The sequence below is a fragment of the Ursus americanus genome, chromosome 9 (assembly GCF_024610735.1).
Source record: "Ursus americanus isolate L20-20 chromosome 9, mUrsAme1.1.p, whole genome shotgun sequence".
In the NCBI taxonomy this organism is placed as follows: domain Eukaryota; kingdom Metazoa; phylum Chordata; class Mammalia; order Carnivora; family Ursidae; genus Ursus; species Ursus americanus.
This window is the reverse complement of record NC_142135.1, coordinates 33,800,167-33,812,604: the sequence shown is the minus strand read 5'-3', so window position 1 is coordinate 33,812,604 and position 12,438 is coordinate 33,800,167. Positions and strand designations below refer to the sequence as shown.

At 37.3% G+C, this 12,438-nt stretch overlaps 1 protein-coding gene across 2 annotated transcripts in view; it reads right to left on the bottom strand.

Annotated features, from left to right (window-relative positions):
* UBR5 (ubiquitin protein ligase E3 component n-recognin 5) overlaps positions 1-12,438 on the bottom strand; it is a 134,503-nt gene that overhangs the window by 56,154 nt on the left and 65,911 nt on the right. For both annotated transcript variants that reach the window (XM_087864682.1, XM_045805836.2), the window contains exons 10-16: positions 9,791-9,907; positions 9,597-9,707; positions 8,812-8,966; positions 7,876-7,993; positions 4,009-4,193; positions 1,567-1,676; positions 610-722 (exon numbers count right to left, since the gene is read on the bottom strand). In XM_087864682.1, coding sequence (XP_087720808.1) covers positions 610-722; positions 1,567-1,676; positions 4,009-4,193; positions 7,876-7,993; positions 8,812-8,966; positions 9,597-9,707; positions 9,791-9,907 — 909 coding nt within the window. The remainder of the gene's footprint in view (positions 1-609; positions 723-1,566; positions 1,677-4,008; positions 4,194-7,875; positions 7,994-8,811; positions 8,967-9,596; positions 9,708-9,790; positions 9,908-12,438) is intronic.

The following is a 12,438-nucleotide window of genomic DNA, read 5'->3' as shown; positions in this document are numbered from 1 at the left end:
AACAAATGAACAATCAGAAAAACCTTTACTGTGCAGATATTCTGCAGCTAGAGATCCATTTTGTTTTTCAGTATGTGTGGAGGGAAAGGTGAAATTGATGGCAAAATTAATGGCATTCCAGCTGACGGACTCTACCCACTTGTTTTCTTAGAAAGTGAGACCCTCTCCAGAAAGAAGGGAAAAGAAACCAGAAGGTGAGTTGAAGACACCAAAGACTTTTAAATGTTAAGGAAGTTTTTAAATGTTATGGAAGATGATCTCTTCTTCAGAACTAATAGCTCCAAAGAACGGAGTGTATCAAAAAGTAACATGTAATCTCAAAATATATATATATTTTCTCTTCGCAACTTTTCGGCAAATCTAAAATTATTCCAAAATAACACTTTTTTAAGAAAGCAACATATCACCATAAACGCTCAAGAAGAGGCCTCAGAGTCATCTATGCATCTCAGGGACAGAGAAGATATCTGCAACAGGCTAAGGGCTCACTGAAAGTGATAAACAGAGCAGCTTTGAGGAAAGGGCTGAACACTCACCAACCATAAATTCTTGGATAACGATACTGTTCTAATTCTGGTAATAATTAATTCTTAGATATTTTGAACAAACCTTGCCAACAGGAACATTCTTAACATCTTCCACAAAAACGACTTCTCGAAGAGACCACTGCTCTTCGTTCACTTTTTCCTCCTCTTTCGGGGCAGGGGTGGACCGTCGTCGTTCTTAGACAACAACAAAATGGTAAGTACCAAAAAGAAAATGTAAAAAAGACTTTATAGATTTCATCTAAATTTGTGAAAAAAGATCATCTGTAAAGGGATACATAACTGAGATATCTAAATAACAATGCTGTGAACTACTGCTTTATGACGTTTTATGACCAACTTCCACTTCAAATGACCGCGTAGTGAAAAATAACCCTATCTGTTAATGCCTAGTGATATTAATACTACTGCAAACACCACAAAGAAGAAATTACAAACTTATTTTGAACCCTTAAAATTAGAGTTATCTGACCAAGGTTTAAAATAAAAGATCTATTAGGCTATTCTTAAAACTTTAACATAACTATTCAAAGTCTAACTTTCAGTTTCCTCAGGTGCAAAGCAAATACATTATAAAATAAATTTATTTTGAGGACTTTTCGAAAAAAAACTCTTTAAATCCAAGGTGCAATAGTGAGTATAGGTTCATGAATTCTACAAATTCAGAGCAAAAACTGTGACCGAACCATAACCAATTTACAATAAAAGCAGTCTCAACAAAGGTGGGCAGATAATCTAATTAGTGGCAGTTATTTCCCACTATTACTATGAAGCATTTTACAAATTATAAAACACTCTAACTCTCAAAAACAACAGGAATAGCAACACTGTAAATAGCTTTTTTTTTTTTTTCATTTAAGTAAAGCTGTGCACACACAAAAAAATCAAACTGGTAGAAATACAACTTCTATGAAAAGATATTAAAAATGGTATATGAGTTGCCTCAAACCATAAACAGACTGAACACAGCTGTCTGCCTGGGACCTTATTTTGACCAATGTACACTACACATAAAACTTACTATATGGCATCGATGCACTGCTGGCAATTGAGGACGCATCACTGCACGTGGACGCTGGAGACGGTGGGGGACCCATTTCCGTTTTCACTGGCTCCTGCTTACTTTCAGGCCTGAGATTAGAAATAAGATTCTCCTCATTATTAGGAAAATGAAATATGAGGAACTTGTCAGATGATTTTTAAGACTCAAGTTTATTCTTGTACGGGAATGAAATACTAAAAACTTGTACAAAGTGGTCTATTTCTAGAACTCAAGGTACTGAAAAAGGTACACAGTGCATAGTTTAAATTCTCAGGAATGTTTTAAAAGAAAGGAAAGAAAAATACACCACATAAAGCTATCAACAACGTGGAACAATGATTCAGATAAGCCTTATCTCGGAATAACAACAAAAACTACACTCAATTTAGCCTAAGCCTCTTGAGCAAACAAGTTTCACACTTCAGTGAACTCTGACTTGGACATAAGAAAATGGTAAAGGAAAATAAATAAAATGCCAACTAGATCATTAATTTCTTAGAGTTCAAAGAAGGAACTCTACTCACAATGGTTTACAAAAATGTATTCTTGAACCACCTGGTGATGAACCATTATGTTATAACCGAAATGAGAAATTACAGAATTAATAAACTATCCCTTTGCACTGAGTTATTTCATTTACCATACCTAAGAAGATACCTACAGTCAGCAACTACACGATATTCTACAGATAGTAAAAACATAAATGTTTAGTCATTAAAAGGCAAAAGTCAATTTTTAGTCAGAAAAGTCACCTATTACTAAGAAATGTGTTATATATAGATCATTCTGGTATATTTTATAATCAGGGCCATCATCTTAACCTACTCGTCTCCTATTACCTCCACCAGAAATTTCACCTGAGTTTAGAAAAAGTCCAGAGAAAACCAGTATTATTTTCACCACCATTTTGGCAAAGCGCTGAATACAAGCACACGTGAACACTCGTTCGTGGCTGCTCTGCAAATCTTGCGATGCTGCGAACGGGCCGATACTGACTCATCACTAGCATGCCTTTACAGTGAACGCACGTCAACGACTTAGCAAAGAAGAGTCTGTTCACATGAAAATGACTATGTTCTTAACATTTAATTTCACTAAGCTCTTTTACTAAGTTAATTAATAAAGATGGCAAATTTCAAAGAAGACATGAAAAACTTCATAAATCACACAATCTCAATAGCATATCCTATTTTAAACTCACTTATATTTGTGCACGTCAAAAATATTTCAACCATTCTTTACAAAGTTTCATAAATAATGAAAATGTCTTTTGTCACTTTTATTTTTAGGATAAAAATCACTGTGATTAGGAAGTCTATAAATCTATTTTGTAAAACAAGGCAGGGAGAGAGAGAGAGAGAGAGAGAGAGAGCACTACAACAAAGCAAGAAGCCTTAATTTGGCAGAAGTTACAATAGCTTTGGTTTATTTAAGATTATTTTTTTTTTAACTTATTTAACAGTAATCCCTGTGTTTTCTGAACTTCAATTTGCATCTTTAACATTAAGAGGAAAAGTAGCGATAAAGACAGCAAATTTACATTCATTACATTCATTTGAGCAAACAAAAAAATTTCAGCACTTTAAAAATCTGTATGTATGGTACAATCCCCATCATGTCTTTTCAACACCTGTGTACATTTTTTAAAAAAGGAAATACATAATAACATTTAAAATGTTATTTCTGAAATATAACATTACTCATCCATGTTTCTATAATGGTCACATATTTTTATGTAAGATTAAGAAAAAAGGTTATTTATAAACTTTATTAATGTTTTTAAAGTTCATATAATAACCAAATTACATTACATACCAATATTTTAAGAGACAAGTAGATGCTTCTAAGAAGTTCCAGAGTTAAACAAGACCTAAGTATCCAGCTCCCAAACAATAAGCCAGACTCTGTGTGGGCTCCACACAATTCTGTGGTATTTCTGTTCACATATCCCTCCAACCCCAATATTTACAAATCCTTTATAGAATTTCCCTCCCTGGCATGTTAACTTGTAAAACCCTTCCAAGGATCTAGATGCAGATAAGACATTAGGTAGAAATTAAGATGATTTCACACAGAGCGAGAAGGGCAAAGTTGGCCGATACAAGTAAGGCTGAAAACATTATTACTGCCACACAACAATGGCAAAGGACACACTCTAATGACAGACAAAGACACCAAAGGAGATCCCTACATCTCTACTCCAGCTGCTGAACATTAAGAACTATGATACACAAATAGTAACCAAGCTGCAAACAGTTAATTTGACCAATTCTGTTCAAAGCTCGTAGGCATCCTCATGAGACCCACCACGGGAGCACACTTCTATGTCACTGTGCACCTCTAAGTCAGCCCTGACTAGCCCCTCATATACAGAGCAAACTGGAAACTGCTATAAAACCATAATTAGATTATAGTACTTACTTAGCTTCAGTAGTTTTGCTAGCTTTGTCCATACTTTTCAAGCTCTCAGGAGATCGAAGTTGAAATCTACAGCTATCATTCATATTCCAAACGGACTCCATTAAGACACCAACTTTAGGAATGCCAGCACTAATGGAAAATGCAACTGCTCCAGCGTGATAAAGAGGATTATTTCTTAAGCATACCTAGCATACAAAAGAATCACCATCAAAATGACATAATTTTAAAACTAGAAGAGTTGCTTCAAATGTATGAAAATATAATACATGAAAGTATTGTTTCCTAGGTTTTCCCAAAACAGTCTTATACCAACGATAATGCTGATAAAGCATTCTTAAATGTCTCCATCAAAAAAACAAAAACAAAACAAAACCCCGCAAAACAAAAAAGGTCTCCATCAAGAATTTGTTCCCCAATTTAAGGAGCAATAATGATTTTAGCACATTAGCTAAAAAATAACTTTTCATGCAACAAAACAAATTTCATGCAACAAATATCCTGACAATTCCGCTATAAGGAAATAGAACAGAAATAGAGAAGAAACTTTTTTTAAAGGTTGGCATTAAAAAAATAAAATATGAACAAAACTAACACTTTTTGTCGGTTTCTTCTAATTTGAAGTTACTTTCCTAATTCGTGATGCTATACAGTATATACAGGCTCTGTAATTTCATCTCTATGGGTATTTCTTTCCTCCAGAAGACTGTTTTCTAAAAACCAGACGCTTCACTGGATAATATGTTTTTTCTTACATTAAAAAAGAACATCAGTGTTAGAAGTTAATTGAGTTCAGGACTGAATAACCTAAAACATCTCACTGCCAACGAGCACCCTTAGGTCATACCCTGAAACTAATAACCTGCAAGGTGGCATTGTAAAAGACACCAACAATAGTTCCAAATGAGAGACAAACATTATTTCTGGAAATCTCTTGATTTCTCCAATAGCTCAGTATTACCAACATTCTGTTCAGTCATCCAGTAACTAATGATTATGTTGTACTTGACAGTGGCATATGTGAAGATCATGCGTTTGGTGGTTTATAATTAACCGTAAGTGACATAGAAGAAGGTGGTACAGGGCACCCAGGTGGCTCAGGTGGTTAAGCATCTGCCTTCAGCTCATGATCCCAGGGTTCTGGGATAGAGTCCCATGTCGGGCTCCCTGCTCAGCGGAGAGTCTGCTTCTCCCTCTCCCTCTGCCCCTTCTCCCCATTTGTGCTCTCTCTCTCTGTCGCTCACTCTCTCAAACAAATAAATAAAAATCTTAAATAAGAAAGTCTATATTCTGGGGGCACCTGGGTGGCTCAGTCAGCTAAGCGTCTGCCTTCAGCTCAGGTCATGATCCCATCCCAGGGTCCTGGGATTGAACCCCACATCCAGCTCCCTGCTCAACAGGGAGTCTGCTTCTCCCTCTCTCTCTGCCTATGCTCACTCGCTCTCGGGCAAATAAATAAATAAAATCTTTAAAAAAAAAAAAAAGGAAAGTTTATACTATAAAGAGAAATGTGTTGAGGCATTATATTAGAAGATAGGTTATTTATTAATGCTTTCTTATAAAAAAAATAAATGCACCTTAAAGACAAGGAGATGTGTATTCAGGGTCCAGCATATAGCAAGACATGCAAATGAATAACTGCTAAATACATCACTCGCAACAACTATGATCCAAGAGTGCAGGTGTAGCTGAAAACTCTAAGTGATCAACAGTTATCAAATGACACTTTCCTTGTTCTGTGGCTGTGACTATCTTTAAACTCTAGTTTCCTACAGCTTTAAAACGAAATCTTAGCTTTACGACCAAAATATTTTAATACATCACTACCTCTCAGCGATTTAGTGCGAAGCTATTTTGTTTAAAACTTTTTTTCAGGGGCGCCTGGGTGGCACAGCAGTTAAGCGTCTGCCTTCGGCTCGGGACGTGATCCCAGCATTATGGGATCGAGCCCCGCATCAGGCTCCTCTGCTATGAGCCTGCTTCTTCCTCTCCCAGTCCCCTGCTTGTGTTCCCTCTCTCGCTAGCTCTCTGTCGAATAAATAAAATCTTAAAAAAAAAAAAAAAAAAAACTTTTTTTCAATGCATCTTTAAAGTATTTTTTCTACCCTCCCTACCTATAGTAACGTCATCCTACAATGTCATCCTACAAGCTAATAAGGCAAATGCTAGGATATCCTGCTATTATGTGAGTCCAGTGAACAAGGAACTTTGAGAACATCAGAAATCAGAATTTGGACTAAACAGGAAAAGGGGAGCCTCCTTGAGAGAGATCTGCCCAAAGCAACTGACATAAATGATGAAGGCTGAACAATATTATTCAAAACAGTGGGTAATCACTGAAGACTTCCTAGCTGGGAGGCCAAGAAAGGAATCAGAACAAGACAACCATGAATATGACCCCCAAAAAGAAAAAAAAAAAAAAAAAAAAGAGCCACAAAGAAAATTGGGTACATTCAAGCTGGGCTTTGTAGAACAGTTAAAGTGGTGACTATTTTTTTTAAGACATAGGGAATATAAGTAATACCACCTTGTGATCAGGAAAAAAAAAAAAATTGAAGGAAAGTGCAAGATGACAAAATTAGCACCACACTGTGTAATAAAAATTGTGTAAAAAGGGGCGCCTGGGTGGCACAGCGGTTAAGCGTTTGCCTTCGGCTCAGGGCGTGATCCCGGTGTTCTGGGATCGAGCCCCACATCAGGCTCCTCCGCTAGGAGCCTGCTTCTTCCTCTCCCACTCCCCCTGCTTGTGTTGCCTCTTTCGCTGGCTGTCTCCATCTCTGTCAAATAAATAAAATCTTAAAAAAAAAAAAAATTGTGTAAAAAAAATTAAAATTTGTCTAAGTGATAGGAATTTTAAAACCCTTAAACATTTATTGCAGCATTTGCTGTAATGAATATGGGCATCGAATTTTATCCTGAAGATAAACTTCTAGAAAGTCTATGAATGAGAAATGTAATAACAGTTCTCGAACTCTTTTGGTCTCAGAATCCTTTTTCCCTATTAAGTATTACTGAGGACCCAAAAATCTTTCGTTTATTTGGGTCCTATCTAGCTGGTTTTTAACGTATTATTAATTAAAACGGAGAAATCTTTAAATATTTAACAGTTAATATAAACAATTTTATGAAATGTAACTACATTTTCAAAAATAATAGCAAGAAAAGTGGCATTATTTACAATTTTGCAAATCTCTTAATGTCTGATTTAACACAAGACACTCCCATGTTTGCGTCTGCATTCCATCTGTTGTGCTACATTAGTCTGACTGAAGTGTAGGAAGATAATTCAGCTTCACACAGATATGTAAATGGAGAGAGAAAGGACTCTGCAGACTCCCTGAAAGAATGGAAAAGCCAGCAGAAGTCCTCGGACCACACTTTGGTCCACTGAGGTCTCAGAAAAATTACCCATCTATAAAATAGGAGCATAAAACCATCTCAGAATCAAAAAAAAGAAACTGGTAGAAACAGAGATCTGACAATGCCTCCTGCCTTATGCTGACAGCATCCCCAAGCGCAGTATCTTTCAAACTGCCTGGCTGTTTATCACCTGCGATGTTTGTGAAACACGATGATGCTTGGGCCGTACCCCCAGACAAACTGAAGAAACGTTTCAGGTAAGGAGCTCCACGTTCTGCATTTAAGTACCGAGTAATTCATAAAATGAGGCAAATCTCGGAACCTTGCCCCATACGTTAATCTACTGACACTGGGGCAGAAATCTCTCTGCTCAACTACTGAATAAAGAGCACATGCTACCGGAACCTGCTCCTTCAAATGACATTCATTTGTAAAACTGCGAACAGGGGAAGAAAGCGATTTTGAAGAGAAACAACGTCCCTTAGGACAGGCTTCATTCTAATCACTTACCTGGGTACCAACAGTGATGTTCGGCATCGAAGAAATACCAGCACTAGATTTGGGCTTTTTATTTTTTGCTCTAGCTTTCTCTAACATTTTTTTCCTTTGACTAAAAGGAACTACACCCCTGAAAAGGAAAAGGATAAACTGGTCAAGCGAGCAAAAAGCCTATTAAATAAATCTGAAATTACACATATAATAGGGCTTTTGCTTCAGAATAGTATCAACATGTACAACTCATTCTTAATCATAACTTGATCACAGGTTTAACACCTAACTGGATCCATTTTTATTAAGCCTTTAGGGATTAAAATTTACAGAAAATTGGTCACCCAAAATTTCTTCCAAATAATTATATCTCATTCGTAGATTCCCCTATATAATATTTCTGTCAATGCAAATTTACTACTAACTCCTTAAAACACAACAGAAAATACATTTAAAATCCCTAACAGTAAAGGAATAATTAAGGAAGGCACAGAATATTCATCCAACAAAATACTTGAATAACCTTTAAAGTTGTATTTTAAGCAATACTGTTGAGTGAAAAAAAGCATGAAAAGATACCTTATAGCCTATGCTTCCAATTACATAAAATACATAAAAGTACACATTCACGTATAGGAAAATAAGATTTAAATACTCCTGAATGCTAACAGTAGTTATCTTTAGGTTGTAGGATGGTAAGTGATGTTCGTTTCTACTTCATACTTTTGTAAAATTTCATAATTATAGTCACTAAGTATGTGTTACTTGTATAAGGTTTTCTTTTTTTTAAGGTGTTTTCTTTTCTAATATTACTTTGCTCCAAAGTGAAATTTCCTTCCCTAAAAAGCATTATCTTTTGACCGGCCTTCTCATGTTGGTATTCCACTACTCAAAGCACCTATCTATGCACCTAAAAGCACTCACTGATACGGAATTCCCCTTCCCTGTGGTACTCACCACCAATATAAATTGTTCTCTAGCTGGGCACAGGTGTACAGGGCACAGCAATGTAAAGACACAATCCGTTCACCCTGAAGTTCTGAGTAAGTCTGTGCAGTGTGCTCTAATTTAGAAGCCACAGAACTTAAAGTTTCATCCACCCATGTAGCAACCTAAAGAGTAAAATAATAAGGGCTTAAATAAATAAAATACAAGTAATCTTTTGAAAAGCATTGTGGTCAAAACTAGGAAAAGGCATACATACATATTCTATGGACTGAAATTCCAAAATGCTTTGAGTTAAATGTCAGAAAAATACGTAATTCAGAAAACTTTCTTAATTAAGACTAGAACCTAAAATATTTTCTTCACACAAATAAATCAAAGTAGCAGTTATTGATATGAATGTCTAAAGCCATCTCTAAGAAATTAATCAAAATTAAACATTTGCTTCAACAATTTTCAAAAAGAATTTAGTGACTCGAAAGCCAAACTGACAGTCTAAGGTATAATACCCCATACTTTCCCAGTGCATCTCTTCTGGCTTTGTCAGCCCTTATCTTGAATACTGTTTCTTTCCCTTAAAGGAAAAAGCCCTCTCCATAAGCTAGATTATAATATAGGGATAAACCAGCAATAAAAAAACTATACATTGGATTACTCTCTTTAGGTTTGAGATGCTTTGTGTTTGTGGATCTAGTTAGAAAGACAGAAAATGAAAAGATAGAAAAGGGGCAGGGAGAGGAAGAAAACCAAGAATTTAAGCAGGAAATGTTTCTCCATCAATGCACACTGTTCTGTACCTTGTTATTTTCTGTAGCTACAGTTGCTCTTATGCTATTTGCAGACAGCAGGACTATCTTTTCGTTGGTTAGCCCCAAAAATGTTGCTCGTGGATGATGCAGTGAAGGATTCTTTAAAAGCATAAGAAAAATGATTACCATTTTGTGTGTCAATATATAGAGCCATTCAATGCAAGTTTCATATGACAACATACCTGTGCATTTCTGTAAGGCTCAGATTCACTCCACTTCCACTGATAAAGTTCTCCTTTACTGCTGACAGCCAAAAGCTCAGAATAGAGAGCCCCAATACAGATGAATTTTGTTCCATCCTATAAAGTAAAAAATAATACAAGAGTATAAATATAACAATATTGCCAAACCTAATGGTTTTAGTCACTTCATCAAATCTGGATTAATTCTGTGAACATAGAAACCGCAGCTATGCAAAGTCTCGAGCACCGCCTGCAAGGCCCTCCGGACTGACACCCTGGCTCCCTCCCTGAACTCACTCTCTGTCCTCCAGTCACATCAGCCTTCTTTCAGCTCCTGGACCACGTCCGCAGGATCCTGCCATGTCCTTGGTAGTCCCCTGCCTTGTTTCTTAGGTGACTCATCCCTCTCCTTAATCAAGCCTATCCAAATGAGACATCTGGCCACACTACCTACAAAACCACCACTCTCATATCCCATCTCCTTACTCTACTTTCTTTTTAGGTGATTGCATTTCACAACTTGACATACTGTATTACTCACTGATAGTCTATTCACTTGAATATAAGCTTCGTCTTGTCCACCACCATATCCCCACTTTGTAGAACAGAGCACAGAGTAGGCGCTCAATAAATTGCCAAATAAATGAAGAAAAAAGAAGAAGAAACTGAAGCTGGGAGAGTCAAGACAGAAGACTGCTTCCCTTTAGGCTCTTCCAAGCTGCTGAAACAAAGGTCTACAGTGTGTGTGTGTGTGTGTGTGTGTGTGTGTGTGTGTGTGTGTGTGTGTGTGTGTTTGTGTGTTTTAAAGGCAGAAGTTCACAGAAGTTCATTTAGTTTTAAGGTGATGCACATGCCAGGAGTTCAATGCAGTTAAATTCTAAAAATCTTGGACAATAAATGTAAATGACTATCGATAATAATTTTTTAACATAATATGTTAATATGATCGGAGTCGTGAAGCTACCCAGAAATGATACAGCAAAACTTGCCAGGTAAGAGATTTCTGGTTGTACTTTTGCTATTGGTCTATACACTGCTTCTCTTTGGAATTCTGGCTCTGAAGTATGCTAAACTAATGGTGTCATTTTGCTTTTCTGTCAAATTCCAATCTTATTTGGTCAGATGGGTTATAATGCTCAGCTAAAGCCTATGAAGTCTGCCACAGTTTATAACGTAACAAGAGATTACGCAGCAGAGGTGTACTGAAAGAACATGCAGTTTAATCTATTTCACCAATATCAGCCAGCCTTATTTTCAAGTCATTCCACAGAGGGATGGAAGACCAAATTTGAAATTCTGCAAGTTAGCAATTTCTCTCTTCCCCTCACCATAGGTGTCTGAAAACCCTCATCTACTCTCTCCACGGCTGCTTGCTGCTAACATCTCTATCTCACACTTCCTTCTCCTTCCTTTGGTTAAAGGATGATGGAATCAGACCAAGTGAGCCCCAAACCAGAATCTAACACTTATCAAGTATGTGACTTTGGGTAAGTTTTATAATGTCCCTGAACCCCCTCTTTCTTCACCTCTAAGGGGCAGAGGATAAAAAACCAAAGACCGCTAACATTTATAAATTTACACAGCACAGAGCCCAGCACCAATAAGCGCTCAATCAAATTCAATCATGATTACTCTGCCCCCAACTTCACCTCCTACTCACCCAGAAAAGCACAAGCTTGAATATTCCTATTTTCTTCATTAATTTAACAACAACAAAAAAAAACACCACTTTCCTCTCCTCCCCCCCTTCATCTGAGAAAACAAGTATCCTTCTCTCTTATTTAAAGGTAACCTCCACACATGGGCTGTAAGCCTCTCTCATAATCCCAACAACCATCCAAACTAATCTTTCTTTCAATCCTACCCATGGTAAAGTGATTTCCATGGCATATGCTTCACTTTACCAGCTTTCACTCAGAGCCAGAACTGCACCGTATCAGCCCCACATTTAATTAATCCATCTTCTCTTTAAACTCTTCGAACCATTTGACCCTGTTCATCTGTTCTGGAACCTCTCCTGTCCCTCGTTCACAGGTCACTTCTCCCTACTGGTCTTCTTCCAATCTTCAGTATGCCTATTTTCTCTATCTCCTCCCTACCACCATGCACTCCCTACCCCAGATTCTGCCCTTGTCCCTTATTCAAATTATGCTCCACCCTCAGCCTAATGGACTGTAGCCACTGGGGCGCCATGCTTTTAAACATGTACATCTCCTACCTGCAAAAGATAACCTGCAAGAGTTATCTATTTAAGACCCGGATGTCTTAAAGCACCCTAACATCCATAAAACGAATTTACCATATCCTCCAAAGCCGCACGCCCCTTGCAGTCCCTCTCCATGAATGACATCCATCACCCACCCTGTAACAGGAGACAGACATGAAAACCTCGGCACTCTTGTCATCTCCTCCTCTTCTCTCTCAACAACGTAGTGACTAGTAAACCAGTGCTGCCTTTGCCTCAAACGCCTCAGATTCTCCCCTTCCTCTGTCCCCACTGCCACTGCTTTGATTGAAATGCTCACAATTCCTTTCCACAATTCTACCAGTCTCTGAAGAGACTGCAGATTTTTCCTATTCCTATCTTTCTCCCACAATGCTCGCCTCATAAAAAATAAAACAAACAGAACCCCACAAATCTCACCATG